The sequence below is a fragment of the Anopheles coluzzii genome, chromosome 3 (assembly GCF_943734685.1).
Source record: "Anopheles coluzzii chromosome 3, AcolN3, whole genome shotgun sequence".
Lineage (NCBI taxonomy): Eukaryota > Metazoa > Arthropoda > Insecta > Diptera > Culicidae > Anopheles > Anopheles coluzzii.
The window spans coordinates 84,860,805-84,885,019 of record NC_064671.1 but is presented as its reverse complement, the minus strand read 5'-3'; the positions used below and the strand labels follow the sequence as shown (position 1 = coordinate 84,885,019).

Genomic DNA, 24,215 nt, shown 5'->3' with positions numbered 1-24,215 from the left:
ATTCTAGCGCCAACGGTGTCGAAGTCAAAAATACACGCCAGCAATGTTTATCCGAAATCCCCCTCCAGAGCTCACTACTCAGCCAGCGCATCTTGCGTGATTGCTCTCGCTCGGACGTTTGTTTAATCGGGGCCCTCCTATCGGGTGGCCGTTGTTTGTCTTTCAAGCGATCCAGCGGTCCATCTCCGTCCACAACAACGCATGGAGGCAGGCCCCGGGCTGGCTGCTGTTGGTCGGTGGATGAAATTTATCTCGAGCACAAATATTTACACATCAATTAAGTGACGGTTAAGTTTGCAATGATGACGGATGGTTTTGCTCGCCCTGGCGTGCGTGTGTGTGTGTGTGTGTAGCTGCCCATCGAACAGGAATGTCCGCTAACACAAACGTCAAACATAACCGGGCGCAGAGGCGGAGTAGACAACCCGTGCCTATCGCTCGGGTGAAGTTCATTAAGGAACAGAAAGGGGTACACGCATCAAAATGCGATGCGGCTGTTGTAATGGATCTACCACGCTAAACTTTCTCTCTCCCTCTCTCGTTACACTGGAGCTGAATAATGGCTATGATGGGTGGAAATTGATTTTCCTCCCGAGCTCATCAGACGCCTGATGATGACGATGACCGTTTCATCTTTCACGTCATAATCGACGCCATACTGTCGCCCCTGCTAGCAGATTGCTAATAAAGCATTGAAGATAAAGCTTGAAGAAGTGAGATTATTGGGTTTGGCATAGTGAGCTGCATGAGTGATTAATTGAGAGTAAATCAATGGATTTGCTTTTCCATAGCTTGCTGCATCATTCAGCCAATTAGTGAAGATGATCCGCGTACAGATACAAATGTAACGACAGTTTGTGAGGTTTGCATATGACTTGTTCGTTGCAATACGTACTAAAAAGGCTTTGCTAAAGAGAATGAGAGGCTTCAAACCTAACGGTGAGGTGTAACCGATTACCCAGCGCACAGCTATAGAAGCAGCCACTAACCTGTCCATTAGGCTTTCGTGTTACTCCAACGTACGGCGCGCACGCGTGATGAGCTGTCAAGTGCTCGGTCGTGTATGCAGAACCGGTCGCCGAACCTACTCTGCTCTCCAGACTACCGGTCAACGAATCAATCAACCGTTGCTTGGGCACGCCGTTCGCCGACATCCCCCGAGAGTACTTGCACACCGTAATACCTAAAGCCCATGGCTCCGATGGTATGCCCTCGACATCGTGCTTGGTGTGTTCTTGATGCAGCACCACCGGCAGCCACATTCCAGCGGTGAAAAGATTTGTATGTGGCCAAGGTGGATGAAGTGTGTGTATGCGTGAATCACGATCGAGACTAGAACGTTGGAACACCCAACAGATCATGGAGCATAATTCTGTTGACTCATGCGCTTCGACAGTTCGTTCAGCCAGACGATGACCTAATGCATACTCAGCCCACGATGACTCGAGGAAGTTGGCGTTCGCTTACGCGGTCACCTTTTCATTTCCCAAGAATTGGAAATTGCTGCAATGCATACATCATGCTTAATTTCTACATCTTGCAAGTGCTGTGCCAGTGAAAGGAACGATGTCACTGCACCCCAGTTGCTCCACATAAACAGCAAACTGATGTGATTATCATTTGTTGACCTCCTTTCCATCGTGTCCCAGTTGATTGTTTTCGTGGAAATAGATGCATTTATGTCGTTCCAGCAAAAAAAAAAAGAACTCAAGCAGACTTCACATAAGAAAAAAAACGATTAAACGAGGCCATAACTTACCTCCGTAGATGGCAAGCGAACATATGATACGGCACACCACTTTGCCCATTAAATAATTAAGCTACCACACGAGACACGCGCCCAACACAAACAGATCGATTTGTTCGGTTCGTTTCGGTTTTATACTTTTTTTTTGGTGGGTTTCATTGATTCATTCCTGGAAACAGGGAAACGGGATGATGCCCTACAATCAACAGTTCCGTTGACAGATCTTTCGCAATCTCAATTGACATCAATTGAGCGGAAAACAACTGATTCATCAGCGAATCGGACCACTGCCGACGAGGGGTCTAGCAAGAGGCAAGTCTTAAAAATAGAGCACACGCCGAAAACGTTCTGGAAGCGGTGAACGACTCTTGGACACGACGGTTTTTTGTTGTCCAAAAAAAAAAAAAACAACCAACCGTTCTCTTTCCAATTTGGATTTGTTCAGTGATGAAAGAATATCGTTGTTGTTATTGTCGACATATGTCTCTAGCAACGTGAAGGCTAACGTTGAACAGGGGGCTACGACAACATATGGCACAGCATACGCTGGAGGTGTTTCACAGTAATCAATGAAATTAGTTCCCGCTGCATGAACGTGAAGAAATCGAAAACAAGCCCAACACGAGCCTTGGTCTGACCGTAATTAGAAGCGTCAGGGAGACGAAGAAAAAAAATCTGTTCAACACATCACAAACGTCGTAAAGCTTCTGTAACAAGCACAGATAAGCAGATGCAAGACGACGTCGACATCGTTACCACTATCATGTTCACCGAGACAAAGGTTCACGTGTCAATTGCGCCCCCAAGAAAAGCATGGAGAGCATTACAACCAGCGGAAAGCGGAAACGAGAACCCCTTATTCTCGCTCATCAAAGTGGAACTAAGGACTAAAGGCTGCAGGGGAGGATATCTCGTTGTTGTCGTTGTCATCCAAACCAGTATCGAGATGCAAAACCTTGTCAAACCGGGGGGAGAGAAAACACCAACACGGCCCAGCTAGATGGCGGGTTTGTTTACATCGCACGCTGCACGCTACCGAACCATTTTGGAATGACTTCTTCTGGTGGTAGTGGCGCACCAAGAGCGATACTCATCGGAGTGTCAGCGGGACAGGAAAAGTAGGAAGAAGAAAAAATCCCCACATGGTTGAGATGCCGTGCAAGGCATCATGATTTTCCGTCCCATTTGCAAACTACACAAAAAGGAAAGGAACGGAACCGCTTGAATATAAGCTGGAACGATACCGTATCGTGCATTTCGGTTTACGAGGTCGTCGTCGGCGTCTTCGGCGTGGAGAAACTGTGGAAAGCATTGCAGCGTGGGTGATGCCGTTTCGGTGCCTCCGCCACCGTCTCGGAATGATAATTGCCCGTGACTATCACGAGCACTCATCATAACGATTCTACGAGTCCTGACATTGCTGGCTCCGGCCACATTCCGGTAGCTCTTGTTTGAGATTTATAAGACACGCGCCGCCGCCACACTCGTTCAAATCTGTTCCATCTGCGGACGTGTGGTCGTGAAGGGTTGCGGGAAACATTTATGATAATGTGCAAAAATTGGATAACGGGCGATTAATGTGTTGAAAGACATTGTCCCAGAACAGAGACACACACAGGCTTATAGCTTAATCAAAAAAACCTCTCCGATAAACTGTCATCCTGTGATTAGTTCTACAACATTGGACTGTTACGCTCGAGTGGAGTGACTTGTTACTGGGTAAAAAGGAACTCTAATGGGCGTAACCTGAGGGACTTATCGAAAAGCCATAAAAGTTTGGTTGTATCAACTCGAGCGTTACTATTTTCGGGACAGAGCACTATTCCCATCGTGTTATGTGTGACCAATTGGTCGTCACCAACCGATGTCAAGTCTTCGTACCCCTTACAATAACCTTACAAATTGACGCATTTGAGATTACATGCAAACGGGGCAATGTGTTTATACTTGGTGGGGTGACAATGAAAGGCTTCTTCTTCGTCAGCCACTCTCCCGTTTGGGGAGAGAGAGAGAGAGAGATTTAAAAGATGCCCGTAAAGAAACTCGGGATTTAATTGAAGCGTGATGGTTAGACGGGCAAAAGCCATCAACGCCACACAAAAAAGCGCTCATTACAACAAGTTGGAGTGGGCGCGAGTCAGCTTTGAAGTGACGGATGAAGACAGCCCCGACAGTTCCGTCACTTGAGACGTACTTCAACTGTCGGTGAGTCTTGCTGGAAGCAACTGAGGATTTAAACGTGAGGTGAGATGAAAAGAAAAACCTCGAGATAAGATAACATTTACACACCATTTGACCTAAAGAAAGTAACGCGTCGGCGGCGAGAAGACCATAATTAATCGGAAAGCGAATAGACAAATCATCTGCCAGAGAGCAAGCGGCATTAAAACCCCCGAAACCACTCAATTTTGCTGTTCGCGTGGTAGAGCTATTACAATAATGAATAGCATTTAGCCGTCTCAGCTCCATTGTTTTGCGGCCCTCGAGTTCGGCAGTGCCAGAAGCCACTTAATTCACTTCGTCGCTTTAAATGAAACTGATGACTTTAAACCCCCGATGCCGATGTTGAGAAATTGCTCAATAAAACCACGATTCCGGAATAGAATTAGCCCCGTAGCCACGAATGTAATCCATGTCATCATCGGCGTAATCGTAATCGACGCTGAATTATAGTTTCTCCAGCGAATGCCGGACACGATTCGCTGGGTTTGTGTGGGTGGCGCCATGCTGAGACGTCCCTACCCATCCTTTCCCCTGAAGGCATAGTAGTTTTTCTGTGTACCGTTACCGTTAAATAATACGCGATATGATGATGAAGCTTCTTTCCGCGCTGGATGCCTAAGCGCAAAACTGGGCCCTTGTAGAAACCGTCGGAATGGGAGGGGGCTTCAAAAAACCCTTTCTTTATCGGTAGGTTCCCGTTCTATTCAATGTTTGTTCATCATCATCATCACCGTCGGTAGGAAACAAACCAGCGAACCGAGAGAACACAGTTCACAGATGAGTCGTGTTTTGTATGTTGCTTTCGGTTGGCCTTCAAAGTGATGTGAAATCCGTAATGAAATGGGAGCACAGCATAGATAGGGAAACTAACAAACAAATACAGCAGCAACACACACACACACACAGCCACACAGTTACAATGAAAAAGAAGAACCATGATGTTCATCCGTCTGATGCGCCCGATTAAGGTATTACACTACTAAGTACCCAAGAAGCCGTTGCGCTCCATGAGCAAGCGTTTCTGTTTCCTCTACTAAATCGCACCGAAGTTACCGCACCGATTACGAGTCATCAAAACAAACTCGCCGGAGAAAATACACGGCAAAAAGGTAACAAAGCGCTCACCAAAGCGTCTGCACGAATAGGGCCCAGCCAAGAAAGCAAATCATTAACTTCTTGCTTTTGTGAAGAAGGTTTTGTTGTTCTCTGTTTTGTTTTTTAGGTATGTCTGTTTTCGTCTACTTGTTTTGGTGGCTAACTCTCTTTCTCACGTGCTTTTTGAACACATTTAACGTTAAACATCGTTGCTCTCTATCTTACTCTGCTCCACCGAGAAAGGCTTCCAAAAGACCTTCAAAGTGCTTCCTTCTTTTGATTCCCTTTATTCTACACCCATCCTGGAGCATCCCCTCCCCAAGAACCAGTTTCTTTCCGTGATAAAGATGGGTTTAATGTGCGTGTATTTTTTTTTTTTCATTTTGTTTTACAGACGCAAAGAAATACACAAGACAGCGTAGTTGTGTTTTTACCGTATTATGTTCCTCGCGATGCGCGATAACGCTTTCCGAACGGTTTCGAGGTTCGCTTTGGATGGTTTGCGATGCTAGTAGAAGCTTCTTCACAGAGGCCCCCCTTCGCATTCCCCTATGCTATTCCATTGCCTATTAGCTTTCTCGCACCAACAGCTAGAACATACACCGAGCTTTCCCCGGGTAACGAACGGCTTTCACGTTGGTACAGACAAAAAAAAGGGAAAAGTAATTACCTCCCTGCTGAGGAGCAAAAAGCTAAATTAAAACGGAGAGATAAGCGTAGGGGAAAAATGCAGCACCGAATGGAATGCAGGTGTAAAGGCATCGTTTTGTGAAGTTAATTGACACCCTGGAGAAGGGTGAGACAGCATCCTGTAATTAAAATTTATTCGCTATCTAGCTGCTGGTGCGTTTCTGCACATAAGCGATAAGCCCTTGTAAACAAACACCATTGAGCGGTTCTATCGAGTGAACATAATTTCGTAGAAAATATTTTCCAAGCAAATCTACTTCTAAGCTTGATATTTTCCAATGAAACATCGGGCACACACCACCACAGTAGTGGCACATTGCCAAACAGGACACGGAAGCAAATGTATATCACCCAAATTGACCCAAATATTCAACCATAGCAAAGCCAATCAGAAAATGGGGGGAAAAAAGCGAAACAAACTTAGCCCAAAATTAGGTGAACTCGGTCGAACCCCCATCGGTCGCTGTGCGTTATTATTTTCCCTTTCTCAATAAAACTCGCAACCCACAACACTCCTCGAAAGGAACGAACTGTTGATGACAGCTATGACATAGTTGCCTTCCTTTTCTTTTGTTCTTCTTCTTCTTTCCCTCACCCAAGAAAACTCAATTTTCGCTACTTTTGTTTCGTTTACAGAAAGAAATATTCGAATGTTTATTTCCCCCTCCTGTGACGGGTGCACGAACAGAAACAAAACTATGCCAATATTTTGCCATTCCCAGACGATCCCATTTGGTGTGCCAAATCGATGATGGGTGTATTGTTCACTCCCGGAGGGTTCAAGAGCCCACCAATACTCGGACGTCCAGTCCAAATAGTTCGATTGGCTATTCAAATAAAGATGTAATACCGAAGTTCGATTTTTTTTTGGACGCTAAAGGTAACCACACCGAACGCACAAACGAACAGTGTGGACGAGGAAAAGACATAATGCCAACCAATTCGAATTTCATTTCTGGCCTGGGCGGGTTTCCGGGAGTGCAGGCTTGGCTGCAAATAAATGTGCACAAACAAACGAAAGAAAAGAAACGAAAAAAAAACAACTCCCAGCTCCAGATTCAGGGTTTGCGGCCATCTGGTGCGAAATTGAACGTTGGTTGTTAGACCACTTTCAGAACCAAGGGGGATTTGGTGCCACCGGGCCACCACAGGCGCACACAACAACAACAACAACAGCAGCAAAAACCCATCCCGAAAAATGTGTGTTTAATGAGTTGTGCCGCAAATTATGCTTTGCCCACATTACCAGCGACCATTATCGGGAGCCAACGGGAGAGGGAAAAGGTCGTGATTGGGAAAATACGGTAAGGAAACGTAAACTTCACTCCCTCCCAAAACGATCTTAACGATCTCTCATCGGATCTCGAGGGCAGCTTAAAGGTGTTAAGCGAGCGCAATCGTACGCGATACAATTGAAACTTTTGCTCGCTTGAAAATTATCGAACCCGCACCGTTATGCTCCGATTTTTGCCCCGGGAAAAGTGTAAGCAAGCCCGGAAACGGATTTGATACGGTCGAGCGGCATATGATCCCGGCCGGTTCGAGCATCAGCAGCACAGCGGCAGAGTGATTATTGCCATTTCAATTTGTAGCTGCTCTTTTGTTAAACACTATTGTGAGAATTTCCTTACTTTTCTTGCCATTTTTCCCCTCCATGCCATGCTCTTACACTCTATCCGCACTGTTTCTAATACCAGGGATAGAATGCTGAGCTTTTTTTTTGGCAGACATACGTTTCAGGAAGTGAAATAATTGCAGTGCAACTGGGCAGAGCCGAGAGGTAAAGGTAAAGGAAGAAAAAAACATTAGGAGAAAGAAAGCGTAAATTTGAAATATTTGACGTAATTCTAGGTTTCAATACTTTAAACGCCAGCTAAAACATTACTCAGCTAGAACAAACCAAGCCATACATATCCTAAACTGTTGATATAAAACCATTGCTTTGAATTCATTTCCGAAATGTACATTTAATCTGAATACTGAATGTATTGAATTGCTCCTTTTTTAAATACCCAAATAACTGTTGGTTCAAAAGGACGGCCCGACAGCCTAGTGGTAGACGCGCCCGTTCCTACAAGATCGGACGTGCATCTGTTTCTCGTCCGAACCATAAATAAGATCAATATTTAGTTATTGGGTAAAAAGAACCGTATTATTGCGTTAAGTTTAGTACAATTTATGATTGGAATGTTTGAAATTGTACTTACCAGAAGGATATCCAAAAATGCTGAGAATTGTGTGGAGTCGGTTGTCTTCAAACTCTAGAACTTCCGCTCTTCTCCTCCAGTATATCGACGTGCCGGATCGATCAAATTAATCCTTTTTGGCCTCGCTGCTACGGTTTAAGTGTATATCTCCCCTAAAACAATTCTATCCGCAAAAGATAAACACGACAGTTCCGCTACGGAACCTCACAATTCTGAATCTCACTCTTTTCGCAAACCGCTTTTCCTTTCAGCACACATACAAACACATTCACTTGGGTTACACTTTGCACTTGGCTGCACCAACACGCTTGCAAATTCGATGGCGAAACTCTTACTCTGTTTCGCCGACCGAACACGTTTTTTTTCCAGCTTGCTCTTAATTAACACCTTCACAATAACAAATCGTGAACACACGCACACACACAGGCACAATTGCACTTGTAAACCACAGGAAGAATTATTTCACTCAATGTAAAAATATTTCCTCACACAATCACAATCATTTGAGGATGCACAAGAGCAGTGCGCGCGCTAAAAGCAGACAACAAAACTGGACACTCCGGTCCTGTTCTTCTCCCAATCCAATCCTGTGGAAAATCCTGTACCAAAGGTACGAAATATCCTGCACACAGAGAGAAAGAGAAAGGAGAAAAACGGGAAAGGAGTTATTGCGAGTTTAATTTATGACTCACCACTGCTGCTGTTACTGCTGGGGGTAAGGGTAAGTGGGAGACTACCAGTTTTCCCGGGGTTTTCCTTTGTCCCAAACCAACGACGCTCCCTTTCCCGCCCCATCACCACAAATCACCACACGTTCAGGATGAACACAGTTTCTCTCTTTCTCTCATCAACACATCCTTGCTCGCTCTGTTTCCCGACGCCCAAGGGCGGCCTGAGTTTTCGGTGAGTAATGCGCTGTTTATGTTAGTCGCCCCAGCCTGCTATGCTGCTAGAAAAACTGCTTCCAGCCTTCCCTGAGCCCTCGCGGTGCAAAGATCGAAGGCCACACCAACACAGGCGCAACGGGAGGAGTTTTATCCCGATGACGACACACATCCCGAAGCACGTTTGGGGCGAGCTGGACTCGTGTACAGATCCGTGTGTCCTTCGGGTGTGGAGGAAAAGTAACAAAAAAAGAAGAACAACCCAACCGTCCCAGCCATCCTGGCGTCTCCAGCAAGATGATCCCCCTCCTGCTGCCCGTACAATTTCAGCGAAAGCCGCGCGCACGTTGTTTGTTTGCGTGAGGTTAGCAGCGAGCAAATATGCTGGAGCGTGTTGCTACGTTCTATCGCTGTTTCCATGGCAAAGTCCATGTGGTAGTGTGTTGCTGCTTGCTCAAAACGGACCGGACCGACCGAGCACGCGTTTTGGGGCACGGGTTTTCGGGCACACCAGCTGCTACTGTCTCACTTTCCGGCGGGCGTTTAAAGAAGGTACGGCAGCATCCCGTCCCTTTGTGTTAGTTGCTTCCTCTTGTGCTCTCTTTGTGTTGTGTACAGTCGCCCCTCCCCAGCCAGAAATGATTTCACCCACTTCAAAGAGGGAAGCTTCGCTTTAAAGACGGTTTTCCGCACTTTTGTTAAAACTTTTCCTCACAATTCTATTTTGCACCGAGGGAGAGCATCCACCCGGAGAGAGTGGTTGAGCAGGCGAGCATTGAAAGGACATTATATGCTGCGGTTTTGTCCCTTTTTTCGGTCCCAAATGCTTTTGCTGCTCTTCCGGCGTGTCATAAGCACTAATTACCACCCGATAAGGGAAGTGGTGTGGACACAATTTATCTACTATCGGGCGGAGAGCTTCTCGGTGCTGCTGCTGCTGAACGAACCTCCCCCCCCCCCCCCCCCTGGGCAGCGAAAATGCAGATGATGCTCCAAAGAACTTACTTATCATTAGATTCGATTAGAGTTAATTAACGATGAAATGCAAACGGCGGCCGGCGTAAAGTGTGGTGGCATACTGGCGAGACATATGCTTTTATGATAGTTAGCGGTGGGTTGTGAATTGGAGGTGGATGCTGTTGCAACGGAGAATGTTATCACATTCGAAGGTTGGTCTTTATGTGAAGCTTCTCTGAACAAAGTAATTAGTATATTTTGTAACAACTTATTTAGTTTGTTTTTCTTCATTAATGATTCAGGAGATGTGCTTCAAGAATTAAAATAAAATTCTCCACGAACTGAAAAGATTAAGACCTTAACTAGGTTCAGCAAATATTGAGCCACGAACTAGGCCTAAAGTATCATGGAAAAGCTTCTAATACAAATCTCTTCCATCTGCTTATGTTTACAAGGTTGGCTTATACATCTGTTCGTGTAACTATTCTTAGCTGCAATATTTATTAATTTGATGTCAATAACACCAACTTCCAAGTAAATGTGATTTCGGCATTTAAAGTGTTTAAAAGGTCATTTTCATTTTAACACGTTAAAATTGCAATAATGAATACAAACATATTTACGCTTCCGTATGCATTTTGAGCGTCATTAGTCATTAATGTATTTAAAGAAGAATATATTAAAAGTGCTTTCATAGTTCCAACAAAAAAAAAATCCTTCGACCGTTTTGTGTGTACCGAAATCCAACTGTCGCATCAAGCTTTCAAGTTCTTCCGCTCGAAACATTTTATTTTATACACTTTTTTTCTTTACTCGCTACCATTTTCTTCCCTTTGGAAACATGACATCAAAATCGCTTACAGGGTTTGATACCGTAGAATGGCCAAGAAGGTTAATTCGCCGGAAGAAAGAAAAACCGAAAAAATACGCCAAACGATGCGCCAAAACAGAAGCGCTTCTCTAATCGTTCGATTGTTGTGATCTTTGGCGTACATTCAACGAAGCAAAACCGACGCAGAAAAAGAAAAGCAACGCAACCAAACCGTCACAGTAGGCGAACAGCGAAGACAGGAAAGCGCATTCTTCTCCTTGATTGCAACACACATCGGCATCGAAATGTTGGCTTCTTTGATGGCGAAAAAACGCACGCCAACTTGATGAGGACCAACACCGTTTGCCCGCGGGTAAAGCAACAAGGAGCAGCGGAACCAAAACGAACGGTCCTAAAGTTTTGCAAACTTGCTATCGATTTTTTTTGCGCCACTGGCACGTTGGTCCTCCCTCTATCATGGGCGCTATTTTACGACGCTCGGCAAGGGTATGTGGAGGGGTGCGCAAGCTAGGGGTTGCTTTCCATCCATCGCAGTCCACCCCCCACTCACACACACACACACACACACACACAAATACACCCTCTTCTGTTATACGTGGAAAAAGGGGGATCCTGCTTTTCTCCCGCGCACACGCACACATGCACCAACACTCCCCCCCAATGGCAAAGCAGGCGTGCGAAGAGCGAGAAAGCGAGAGACTGTCGGGTACTCCTCGGACCAGAGAGCGTGACGGAGCAGTTTCTTCCGCCCTTCCTTCCTTCCGCTGGATTTTAAATGTCCTGAGCGCGCGCCAACACCCGGAAGGAAGCAAACACACATACAAACACACACACACACATAGACACAGAGGGAGGGCACGAAGCGGTTAGAGACCGGCGCCGTCACGAATCCTACCGACGCCGAATGATTGGAACGTGGAGCCGGCGTCTATTTTGCATCACATTGGATCGAATCTTTTGCACAACTCACGAACAATTTTGAAGGTAGTTTTTATCAAACAGATTAAAAGCATTACACAACATTTAATCTTGAACAACTTAAGAATTTAATACAATTGACACTTACAATGCACCTCCGTTTTAAATGTTTGAACTCTGGATATGCGCTCTTTCCGTGGGAATAACAAATGCACAAGCCAAATCACTCCACTTGCACGCACGACAGTTTTCTGAATATGATTTTAACGAATTTAAACACTTCTCTACCCAGCTCTACCGTGTAGCTTTTCTCTGTTTACGGTTAACTTTACTCCACGAGGCACACGCACGTACGTCCACTCGGCTTCGCGGTCTGATTCGAAATGAATGTTTTGCAATGAAGGAGCTCGAGTGAATTGCTCGAATGAACGGAAGCTTCCAAACACGCTGCTGTCAAAGTTGGACAATGAGCAAATCACGCAGCATCATGTGACCCGGTGTGCAGGGTGTGTAAATATGAAACCGTTTTGGTTGATGGATAAAGTAAAAAAAAAAACAAAAATTATAGTTTTATATAATTTACTTTGTTTGCTTTATCTGGTATCCTGGGAAAGTTACAAAAAGGAGCTGATTTAACTGATGTTTTTGAAATGGCGTTTAATTTTTGCAGTTAATCTTTCCTAGGCCGAAAGTCGCTCGATAGTGTGTTTTGTTTACCGTGACTCAAAGAATAATTAATTTTCTGTAAGTAAAAATGTGGGCACGTGCTATGATTTGCAAAATAAATCTTGTCCAATTTACTCAATACTTGTGCACCAAAACTTATTGTATCAAATTTTTGAAATTGTTTCACATTTGCTCTCTATGTTTGCTTGAAAAAATAATCATTTATATGAGTTTTCTTGCAAGTGCGCCTAAATGTATGCAATTGAAACTGCTGCTTGCGCCATTCGTCGTGTGCTTTCAAATGTGTGAAGTTGTAATTGTTTGCTTGTACCGGTGGTGATATTAGTTTCCTACGTTTTTAGTGCTAATTGAAGGCGAGTGCTTTTAAAATACCTCTCACGGCTGTAATTTAATCAGTAAGTAAGCAGTTAACCATTTTATTGAGCAGGACATCAAATGAAATTTGTTGTAACGGTTTGTTGATGTGCGCTACTCGCCCCTTCATGATTTCTTTCCTAAACTTACACTCAACGTAATTACTATTTACAAAATGCATTAACATATTTATTGAAAAATATCAATCCACCTCCTTGCTTGCGCAAAACCCTAACCCTGCGCGAACGGCGAGTTGGAGTTGGTGGTGAGGAAGTACACACCATTCACACCACGTCCACGGTTCGACGGCTCGCCGCCCATGTTCGCGTTTGCACCGCTCGGGGTACAGCGGCCCTGCAGAATCTCGGCATGGTTGGCACAGCGCGTCGAGCGGAACCCAACCGACGACGAAACCGACTCGGCGTAGAAATTGTTCACCCGGTTGTGCGCACAGATGCCGGCCACATCAAGGATGCATCCCGGCTGCGAGCGGCCACCGTTCGGGTAGAAGTTGGCGTGCGCCAGCGGCTGATCAAACCCAAGCAGACCGGCATTGGTGTAGATGGCTTCCGTGTACTGCGCATCGTTGGCGCCGAACAGATCGGCCTGCCCGTTCGAGAACAGCGGACCGGCCGGGTCCAAACCGATGATGGTGTTCAGCTGCCCGTTCTGGTGCTTACCGGCGTTGGCCGCCACGTGCGCGCCCAAGCTGTGGCCGATCAGGTTGATGTTGTTGCGGGACGTACCGGTAGCGGACACGATGGTGTTGATCATGCGCGAAATCACCTCCCCGACAGCGCCCACCCGGTTGCGGGCGGCAATGTAGTTGATCGTCTGCGAACCCGCGCCCCAGTCCACGTTCACGATGTTGAACTCACCGACGCGGATGAAGTGATCCTTGATGGCCCAGTGCAGGCTGGCATCCTCGCCCTCCAGGAAGCCGTGGATCAGGAAGCGCGTCGGATGGGCCGGATTGAAGTTGCTGCCGGAAACGGAACCCGCATCGTTCCAGCGGATCACTTGCGGATGGACCGGATTGCGACGGGTGTACAGGCGGAACACAACGTCCGTCAGCGGATCGAACAGCGGCTCAACCTCATTGTCACCCTTGGGGACATCGTACGGGTTAACGTTGATCAGACGCAGCCTACCGTTACCGTCGGGAATCAGGGCCCACGGGTGGATGCTCTCGACTGGGGCAGCACTGCCCAGCGCGACGAGCCCAAGAACGCTTAGTATCACCGTAGCTGCTTTCATGTTTGCGACGACTAAACCAGTGCGGACCCCCGGGGGACGCTTTTAAAGGACAGAGAAAGAGCACGTTCCGTTCCGCTCGGCGTGGGGCGCAGCTTATCGACCGTTCGGTAGGGGGAATTATCCGGCGCTGCAAAGTAGATAGCGCACGCTATCTAATCCTTTGCTGGCGTTCCCTTCCAGAAAGTTGTACACCGCGCTGCTGCTGCTTGATCCCTACGCAATAAAATACGCCTTCGAGGGAGGCGTATGACAAAGCAGCTACCGGGCATACACACGCACACCAAAAAACAGACACTGACGTCAAACGTTGATAATTAATCGTGCTTACATATAAGCCTTATTTATTTCTACAATTACACACAAAAGCCGTGTGTGGGGCGTGATTCCTTCTTTTCGTTTATCCCAGCGAGAATGGTGCCGCCGCACGGGTCGAGAGCGTGAACACACCCTCGGTGCCGGTGCCGAAGTTGGACGGTTCGCCACCCATCGGACGGCTGGCACCCTGCACGGAGCAGTTACCGGTAAGGATCTCGTCGTACGAGCCGCACCGAACCGACGTGAAGCCACCGGACACGATCGACTCAGCCAAAAACTCGTACGCACGACCGTGCGCACAGGCGCCAGTAATGTCAACGCCACAGCCCGGCTGGGTACGGCCACCGTTCGGGTAGAACGACGCCTGTCCCAGCGGCAGATCGAACCCAAGCAGACCCGCATTGGTGTGGATCGATTCCACGTACTGTGCATCGTTCAGCGTCAGACGATCGTTGCTGTCCAGCGAGAACAGTGGCAGCGCGGGATCCATTCCGAAGATCGTGTTCAGACGGCCGAACTGGAAGAAACCGGCATTACCGGCCGCGTGCGCCCCGAGACTATGGCCCGCAATGCTGACACTGGCGAACGTGATGCCCGTGTTCGCCTGCAGGAAGTTGATGAACGTCGACACCACGTTACCGACCGCACCGACACGTGCACGAGCGAACGGGTAGTTGATCGTCTGCGCACCGACACCCCAATCGACGGTGAACACGTTAAAGTCGCCCCGGTCCAGCCACGCATCCTTCAGGATCATGTTCACCTCCGAGAAGCCGTCGTTGTTCCAGCCGTGAATGATGAAGCGGGTCGGATGGGCCGCATTGAAGTTCGAGCCGGACAGCGAACCGGCATCGTTCAGCCCCACAACCTGTGGCGTGTCGCGGTTGCTGCGGGTGTAGAGCCGGAAGATCGTATCGGTGGCGGCAGTAAAGTGAGGCTCCGGCACGGTTTCGTCCATGTTGTAGGGGTTCAGGTTGGCCAGATGTAACCGTCCATTGCCGTCCGGGATTAGCATCCAGCTATCCGGGGCAGGTGCGGACAGGGAAGCGGCACTAGCTGTGGAAGAAGCTGAGGTAAGTAACGTAATGTTTCCCAACAAGCCTAAACGTCTTACCAGCGGCCACTAGCCCAAGCAGCAGCAGAACGGCACTGTACTTGTACATCTCGAAGCAGGTAGCAGATGTCGACTGGTTTAATCTGACTGACAGCAATCCGTAGTTTAGGAGGGCGGTTTTATAGCACCCTCAAAACACACCAGTGCTGGCGTTCGCACCTCCCCGTCTCAAGGTCCTATTGGAGACGAAAGCAAGTATACACAAAAAAGGCAACGAACGAGCCCCCTTATCACCACCTGCACCGATTAGTAGTAGATTCGAGAGAGTCGAAACGCACAGCACATTAAACTGGGAATTTGGAAGCGGTGTGGGAGCTGTTCGAATTGGACAATTGGTGTCCTGCGCTACTGTGTTGTTGTCGGCTGATGAAAATTGCAGCCTGCTTCGATTGGTTCGCGCACATACGCTCGTGCGACAGTCGCACGGATGTGTGATAAGCTTCTGTTGGGGGGCAGGTGTTTTTATTGTTTTATTGATAGGGAATTTCGGTGCGTATTTCGCACCTAACAACAATGTCATGTGTGTGTGCAAAACAAATGCGAGGAGAAGGAAGTTCATAAACTTGTTTTGGCTTTCTGAGCTATGCTGTTGAGAAAAAAAAAAACGGAGAGGGTGTGGTAGCTCTTTGCGTAGGATACGCGTTTTTAGCACAAACTGCTTATCTACTAATCGGTCTTAGTACTTTCTGCTTGTGCGTCGAGTTGCATAGCCAGCCCAGATGACATTTGCGAGCATTAACATGGAGCTTTGGAGCTAAGTGTCTTTAAATTAGTTCCTCAACCATATCTTGAAGGGCTTCACTTTAAGTGAGTTTTAGAACAACCCCTTTAAAACTGACTTTTCACACCTAAACACCAAATTTTCACAAAATAATGGCGCCATTTGCCTTCTTCCTTCGTCAAACACTAAAGTAAAATGAATGTAGCATGAAGTCGAAGGCATTTCGAATACCAATTGAGCAGTTTTTAAGTACAAATTTAGTACAAATGTCTCTTGGGAAGGCAAGATGTATTTTTAGTACAACCAGCTTATCTACTAATCGGTCTTAGTACTTTATGCATACTCCTCGAGCTGCAAATCCACGAGACACGTGATAATCATACATGCAGTCGTGTGGTATGTATTTCACGATAAGGCATGGAATCCTTCTACGTATGATTGGCGGTCAGTTCAATGTTAAAGCCGAAACCAATCGTTCCAATCGTCTGACGTCTAGATTAACACAAATTCATATCATAGGTGACGTGTGGTACGATAACCGATTAATAATGCGCTAGTGGCAGCTACCCGGTGGTGATAAGTAAATTCGGAACCGGTATAAAAGCTTCGATCGATTAGCTGATGTAGTTTGATCTCTGTGACGGTCAACGGTAACGACCATGGCAAGGGCAGCGATTGTTATTTGCGCTTTGCTCGCAGTACAGCTGTTTGGAGGTAATAGACTGAAATGGCGGTCAACTTATTACCTGGTTGGTACTAATATCTTCGTTTGCGTTTAGCGTACGCTGCCGACAGCTGGAAGCTGGTTCCTGACGAGTCCGGCCGATTGCGTTTGATCAACACCAATCCGTACGATATCCCGGAGGGCGAAAGTGAAATCGAACCCCTGTTCACCCCGGAGACCGATGTGATTTTCCGTCTGTTCACGCGCCGCAATCCGGCCCACGGCCAAGTGCTGCAGTGGAACAATCCGGCCTCGGTGCAGAACTCCAACTTTGTCGCCTCGCACCCGACGCGCTTCACCATCCACGGCTGGAACGGTGGCGAAACGTCCGGGCTCCATGCAAATATCCGCCAGAACTATCTCAGCGTGGGAGACTACAACGTGATCGCCGTGGACTGGGGTGCAGGAGCGCAGACGGCCAACTACATTGCGGCCCGCAATCGTGTAGCTTCTGTGGGTGACATTATCTCGCGCATGGTTAACACTCTCGTGTCGGCCACGGGAACGTCGCGCAACAATATCTACCTGATTGGACATAGCTTGGGTGCGCATGCGGCTGGCAATGCGGGCAAGATGCAGAACGGGCAGCTGAACACGATCGTCGGTCTGGATCCGGCGGGACCGCTGTTCTCGCTTTCGGATTCGGATATTATGGCACCGCGCGACGCTCAGTACACGGAAGCCGTCTTCACCAATGCCGGTCTGCTGGGTTTCGATCTGCCGCTGTCGGATGCTAACTTCTACCCGAACGGAGGTCGCTCGCAGCCGGGCTGTGGTATCGATGTGTCTGGTAACTGTGCCCACTCGCGCGCTCACGAACTGTACGCGGAATCGGTTTCGACAACTGTTGGTTTCCGTGCGACACGTTGCGCCAACCATGGCGAGATTGTGGCGGGACAGTGTACGCCAACGGGCAATGCTAACATGGGTGGTGAACCGTCGAACCAGGGCCGTGGTGTAAATGGCATGTTCATCGTCTCCACCAACGGTAACTCTCCGTTTGCCCAGGGTTAGATAGTTTTCGAATCTGTGTGTAAATACAATCCTTTTCAATAAACAAACGACTGCAAACGTTAGCTTAAGAATGCAGTCATTATTGCGTCTCTTGAAGACTCATCGTATGATATAGATGGGTCAGAGCAGAACTGTGTAGGATATCTTGTACAGCTTATCCCTTTAAAATGTGTAAACCTTCTAAAATAAAGATGTCAATTACATTAAGACGTATCGATGTAAGTCTCGAAAGCCTGTGTAGGCCGGCATGACCACGTAGGACGTAATGCCAAACAGAAAACTGTTCTCTTAATTAATTTTAGTACATATCAGTTCTTCTGGACTGGTTACAGGGCTACGCAATTTCACTTCGTGTGTATACAGTAAAGGGGGTTATATATCTGATGCAGGATGCGGACATTATTTTTTTTTAAAGACAACGCAATTATCACGCACTTCTTAAACCCAAGAAACACATCTAAGAAACTACTTCAGAAGCCATATTGTTCCTGGAACTAATCTCAAACCGATGTCGACTGGAACTTTTACAGATCCCATACCAGTCTGTGAACTTGCTTTGGTCTTGGAACTAATATCTAACCCATATCCGTCTTATCTTGAAACAAAACTGGACCTGGAACTCAAAATCCTTACCGATCCTAAAACTGATTCCCAACCGTTCCAAGAACTCCCACTGATACTGATACTGAACTTACTCTAATTCAAGAACTGTACCTGGATTGTTCAAGGAATTTATAGCAAATCTGTTCAAGTCCAAGAATTGATACTGTTCCTACTTGGTATTCAGTTCCTAGTTTCGCTACTGGGAACGAATCAATCCTTAGTAATTCGCGTTACCCCTTACAATGTTTTGACTACAGAGATTAATTAGTTCCTTGTCTAGCGACGCAGTAGTCGCAGTAGTAGACGTCGATCGATTTAGATCCATGATAATAATTAAAAGTTTGTTTTCTAATCTGATTATGGTTAGATTAGGTTAAGTCTAGATCAACTATGATGTCTAAGCGTGTCAAAGAAGAAGAAGTTGTCCCACTCTACTCGAAAGCCCTCAGCATATTTGAACTATCATCATGACGTCAGTAAGAGGGCTGGAAATTCCCACCTAAATCAGGAGCAAAACATTGGACTGGACCCCCCAGGCTTTATCGCCTTCAGCATTAACACTATCTCCCATGATATTGGTCATATCTTGACCTCTCCCACCATGGGTTTGGTTATAAAATGAGTTGACCCATTTCATCCACTTAAACAGTTGTTTTCACCGTGTTTAACCATTGACTTTGTTTGGACGACAACCATGGTTCGTGCAGGATTTGTGCTGCTTGCTACGCAGCTGCTTCTCGTTGCGTCCCTCCCGGTGGATAACTCCAACTGGCATCTCGTACCGGACAGTGATGGCAGACTGCATCTCGTCAATACCAACCCGTACGCTCTGCCCGACGATTCGTTCGTTCCAAACTTTGTCCCCGAGCAGGACCTGATCTTCCGGCTGTTTACCCGCTCGAACCCAACCACACCGCAGGTGCTGGAGTTTGGCAATGCCGGCTCCATTGCGGCGTCCAACTTTAACCCGGCCCATCCGACCCGCTTCACCATTCACGGCTGGAACAGCAACGGAAATGATGGCATGAACACGAACATCCGCGATCGGTATCTCAGCATCGGTGACTACAACATGATCAGCGTCGACTGGAGTGCTGGTGCTGTGAACCCGAACTACATTGCGGCCCGCAATGCTGTCGGGCCGGCAGGTGCGGCGGTAGCTTCGTTTATCGATCAGCTGGTTGCTGCCGGTGCTTCCACGGACAATATATACGTGATTGGGTTCAGTCTGGGTGCGCACGTTGCCGGCAATGCCGGAAAGGGCCAGAATGGGCGCGTGAACACCATTATTGCACTCGATCCGGCTGGGCCACTGTTTTCTCTTGGACAGCCGGATGCCGTTTCCCCGGCCGATGGTCGGTATGTGGAGATGATCATGACCAATGGTGGTTTGCTGGGTAGCAGTACGCCGATGGGACAGTCTACGTTCACACCGAACGGTGGACGTACGCAACCTGGTTGTGGAACGGACATTGCCGGTGGTTGTGCTCATGGACGTGCGCCCGCTTACTATGCAGAGTCCATCACTAGCTCGGTGCCGTTCCGTGCTACGAGATGCGCCAGTATGCAGGAGGTTGTCGAGGGCAACTGTACGCCAAGTGGACCGGACGCGAACATGGGTGGGGAGCCTTCGAACTATGGACGCGGTGTTACCGGTGTGTACTCCCTTACCACGAATGATGGAGCGCCATTTGCAAGAGGATAGATAGAGAATGATATTTGAATACAAACTGTAGGATATTTTCTGAATGTAGTTTTTTTGTCTTTATTCAATTCAATCGCTGTAATAATAGACTTTATTATTATTTATTTAATACAAAATGTACAAAATTATTTGAACTTGTTCTTTTGTGTGCTATGCATTGAGCTATTCATCTTATGCATTGACATGCCAGCACCTGAAATGGGTTCTCATGCCCATTGGGATTGCAATCGCTCATAACCAGGACTAACTGTCCTACCCGGTTATGTACTAAACCTATTAAGCGTGTTGAATAAGGTAATCTGGACCACTTAGATTGTTGCCGTAATGATCATGTTTGAAAAACTGTTCATAGATGATCGATAATTATCGTGGATCGACTGATGTCTTTCAAATTTCATAACATCTTTTTCATTTAAAAACTATAATTTGTTCGTATTTGTTCGTATAATATATCTATTGTGATTGTTGTGCTAAAAAATAAATTGAAATGTAAAATTTAAAGGTAAAAAATTATTGAAAAATGTTCGACTTTATTGATTTGCAATATCACTGGTTAACCCCGTGCAAACGGACTGTTGGCATTGGTGGTGAGGAAGTACACACCATTCACACCACGGCCAATGTTGGACGGCTCACCACCCATGCGAGCGTTAGCGCCCGACGACACGCAGTTGTTGTTCAAGATCTGATCGTAGTTACCGCAACGGATGGAGTTAAATCCGCTCTGAGCCGGACGGACCGACTCGGCGAAGAACTGATGAGCACGGCTATGGGCACAGGTACCCGCCAAATCCACACCGCAACCCGGCTGGCTGCGACCTCCGTTCGGGTAGAAATCAGCCTGACCAAGCGGCAGATCGAAACCCAGCAGGCCTCCGTTCGTGTGGATAACCTCAACGTAGTTAGCGTCTCCCGATGCAACACGATTTCCAGGGTCGTTGATGGAGAATAGCGGCAGGGCAGGATCCAAGGCAACAACCGTGTTCAGACGGCCGCGGGTCACACGCTTGCCAACAATACCGGCCGTGTGTCCTCCCAAACTGTGTCCAGTGACGTACACGTTGTTAAACGACATACCTCCGCTCTGGTTCAAGAAATCGATGAAACGAGCGACAGCAGCTCCCACAGCATTGATGTGATTGCGGGACGTGACGTAGTTCGGGTTCTGCGCACCGCCACCCCAGTCAACGACGATCACGTTAATGTCGGCACGGTCCAGGTAAGCGTTGCGGATAGCCACGTTCACTTCCGATCCTCCATTGTTGTTCCAGCCGTGGATAATGAAACGCGTCTGACGACCACCGTTCCAGTGCGGTCCAAGCGTGCCAGCATTTCCGGGAGTGATGCGATGTCCACTGTTGCGGTTGTTACGCGTGAACAGCAGGAAAATCGTATCGGTATCAGCGTTGAACAGCGGTGCCGGCTCATCCTGGCTGCCCAGGTTGAAGGGATCGGTGTTCACCAGATGCAGACGACCATCACCATCGGGGACAAGCTGCCAGTTCGACTCGTAACCCTGTTCTTCGTTGGGAATGTGCTCTTGACCAACCTCTTCGTAGGGCTCCGGAATATGCTCCGGGCCATCCTCCCCATAAGGCTCAGGAATATGCTCCGGACCATCCTCACCGTACGGTTCAGGAATATGCTCGGGGCCTACCTCCTCATTAAGAGGAAGGGCAGTAGCTGTTGTGGAAGTAGAAACAACAATAAAATAACGTTTTACTACTACAGTATGATCAGCACTTACCTGCCGCTACGCACAAGATCAGCAATGCGAAAAGCTTCATCATGGGTCGGTACTTCCCCGCTGACTAAAGAAAAATGGCCTTCAGGTTCGTTTTTATATGAAGTCGAAAGGATTCGGAACGCCAGTGACGTGCGATAGATTTTTCAAACAAAAGCTCTAAACCTCCCTCTATAGTGTACTAATCTAATCGCATCGATGAAGAATTGGAGTTATTTTTGGAGGACCATAAACCGCAATAGAGCTGGCAGTGTGGTCCGATAGGCCGTCCGAAGATCCGATAAGAATTACGATTATTGTGCAGAAATAAAATGAAACCCCCTGTTTACGGATATCGTTTTACTTGTGATTTGATAAATCATAATTATGACGACGTATTGGGCACATTATTTTGTTTTTTTTTTTTTAATTAGTCAGGTTGCTGTCAAAAATTGGGTATGCAATCTATTTCTAGTCAACTTAAAATTAAAGAGACATAGAACATAACACAAATGATAATTATTCAGCTTAAATACTACCAATAGTCTTTATTTTCAGAATATCACTGGTTAACCTCGTGCGAACGGGCTGTTGGCATTGGTGGTGAGGAAGAACACACCATTCACACCACGGCCAATGTTGGACGGCTCACCACCCATGCGAGCGTTAGCGCCCGACGACACGCAGTTGTTGTTCAAGATCTGATCGTAGTTACCGCAACGGATGGAGTTAAATCCGCTCTGAGCCGTACGGACCGACTCGGCGAAGAACTGGAAGGCACGTCCGTGAGCACAGGTACCCGCCAAATCTACTCCACATCCCGGCTGGCTACGACCTCCGTTCGGGTAGAAATCAGCCAGACCAATCGGCAGATCGAAGCCCAGCAGTCCTCCGTTTGTGTGGATGACCTCGACGTAGTTGGCATCTCCCGGCGCCACACGGTTAGCAGGGTCGTTGATGGAGAATAGTGGCAGGGCAGGATCCAAGGCAACAACCGTGTTCAGACGGCCGCGGGTCACACGCTTGCCAACAATACCGGCCGTGTGTCCTCCCAAGCTGTGTCCAGTGACGTACACGTTGTTGAACGCCAAGCCTCCGCTCTGGTTCAAGAAATCGATGAATCGAGCCACGGTAAGACCGACTGCGTTGATGTGATTGCGGGACGTGACGTAGTTCGGGTTCTGAGCACCCACACCCCAGTCAACGATGATCACGTTGATGTCGGCACGATCCAGGTAGGCGTTGCGAATGAGAACGTTCACTTCCGATCCTCCGTTGTTGTTCCAGCCGTGGATGACGAAGCGCGTCTGACGACCACCGTTCCAGTGCGGTCCAAGGGTGCCAGCATTTCCGGGAGTGATGCGATGTCCACTGTTGCGGTTGTTACGCGTGAAAAGCGTGAAGATAACATCGGTATCAGCGTTGAACAGCGGAGCCGGCTCATCCTGGCTGCCCAGGTTGAAGGGATCGGTGTTCACCAGATGAAGACGACCATCACCGTCGGGGACAAGCTGCCAGTTCGACTCGTAACCCTGCTCCTCAAGGGCAGCCTTCTTGTATGGCTCAGGAATAAGCTCGGAACCATCTTCGCCATAGGGTTCAGGAATAAGCTCGGAACCATCTTCGCCATAGGGCTCTGGGATAAGCTCAGAACCATCTTCGCCGTAGGGCTCTGGGATAAGCTCAGAACCGTCCTCTCCATAAGGTTCGGGAATATGCTCTGGGCCATCTTCGCCGTAGGGCTCTGGGATAAGCTCAGAACCGTCCTCTCCATAAGGTTCGGGAATATGTTCTGGGCCATCTTCGCCGTAGGGCTCTGGGATAAGCTCAGAACCGTCCTCTCCGTACGGCTCCGGAATTAGTTCCGAGCCATCCTCTCCGTAGGGTTCAGGAATATGCTCGGGGCCGTCTTCGCCGTAGGGCTCTGGGACAAGCTCCGCACCATCCTCTCCGTAGGGCTCCGGAATTAGTTCCGAGCCATCCTCACCGTAAGGCTCAGGAATATGCTCCGGACCAACCTCTTCATTGAGAGGCAGGGCAGCGGCTAAAGCAGATAAGTACTCGACATTAGTATAAGAAGTGCAAAACTTTGGGAATTACCTACCGATTGCCAAGCAAATGCTGAATATCGCGAATACCTTCATTTTGGGCGAATTCCCAGCTACTGAAAGGCTCCCCAAAATGGTCGCTCATTTTTATATGCGTAGCCCACAGAAAGTTATGATTTTCCCACGAGTTCTCACACTGTCCGTTAATCAAACCGTGAGAAATGATCTAGAAGGAAAGTAATGTGCATACATGGTGTTAATCTTATCGCGCCAGAAAGCCTTTATGCTCCTGTAGTACAGTATTTTCAAAGCAGATCTCGCAGGGGAGGGTTTTGATAAGATATCGCTTTTTTATCGCTTAAGTGGTATATCGCTAATCGTATGATTTTCCAAATGC

At 47.6% G+C, this 24,215-nt stretch overlaps 3 protein-coding genes and 2 pseudogenes across 5 annotated transcripts in view; 1 reads left to right on the top strand and 4 right to left on the bottom strand.

Moving 5' to 3' along the window:
• Positions 1 to 11,949, bottom strand: part of LOC120955674 (protein unzipped) — a 63,477-nt gene extending 51,528 nt beyond the window's left edge. For 2 of the 3 annotated variants that reach the window (XM_040376754.2, XM_040376755.2), the window contains exons 1-2: positions 11,702 to 11,949; positions 7,963 to 8,584 (exon numbers count right to left, since the gene is read on the bottom strand). The gene's annotated coding sequence lies outside the window, so the exon portion shown is untranslated. The remainder of the gene's footprint in view (positions 1 to 7,962; positions 8,585 to 11,701) is intronic. The other variant, XM_049610407.1, reaches the window with a different exon arrangement.
• Positions 11,950 to 12,755: 806 nt separating this feature from the next.
• LOC120956465 (pancreatic triacylglycerol lipase-like) lies at positions 12,756 to 14,023 on the bottom strand. The gene has a single exon (XM_040377946.2). It carries the CDS (start codon positions 13,849 to 13,851, stop codon positions 12,826 to 12,828), a length of 1,026 nt encoding a protein of 341 aa, XP_040233880.2. The 5' UTR covers positions 13,852 to 14,023; the 3' UTR covers positions 12,756 to 12,825.
• A 135-nt stretch (positions 14,024 to 14,158) lies between these two features.
• On the bottom strand, positions 14,159 to 21,903 carry LOC120956291 (uncharacterized; annotated as a pseudogene).
• LOC120956468 (uncharacterized) lies at positions 16,565 to 20,066 on the top strand (annotated as a pseudogene).
• A 386-nt stretch (positions 21,904 to 22,289) lies between the features above and the next one.
• LOC120956463 (pancreatic lipase-related protein 2-like) lies at positions 22,290 to 23,972 on the bottom strand. The gene is made up of 4 exons (XM_049610409.1): positions 23,875 to 23,972; positions 23,654 to 23,814; positions 23,585 to 23,617; positions 22,290 to 23,548 (listed from the first exon to the last, which is right to left on the bottom strand). Exons 1-4 carry the CDS (start codon positions 23,912 to 23,914, stop codon positions 22,340 to 22,342), a joined length of 1,443 nt encoding a protein of 480 aa, XP_049466366.1. The 5' UTR covers positions 23,915 to 23,972; the 3' UTR covers positions 22,290 to 22,339.
• Between the last annotated feature and the right edge of the window lie 243 nt (positions 23,973 to 24,215).

What these genes read in the sequence shown, in the direction of transcription:
- LOC120956463 (XM_049610409.1), bottom strand. Translation starts at nt 23,914, where the DNA reads ATGAAGGTATTCGCGATATTCAGCATTTGCTTGGCAATCG. An exon ending in CAGCATTTGCTTGGCAATCG is followed by an intron (nt 23,815 to 23,874) that starts GTAGGTAATTCC and finishes TATCTGCTTTAG; the next exon opens with CCGCTGCCCTGCCTCTCAAT. An exon ending in GTTCTGAGCTTATCCCAGAG is followed by an intron (nt 23,549 to 23,584) that starts CCCTACGGCGAA and finishes CATATTCCCGAA; the next exon opens with CCTTATGGAGAGGACGGTTC.
- LOC120956465 (XM_040377946.2), bottom strand. Translation starts at nt 13,851, where the DNA reads ATGAAAGCAGCTACGGTGATACTAAGCGTTCTTGGGCTCGTCGCGCTG.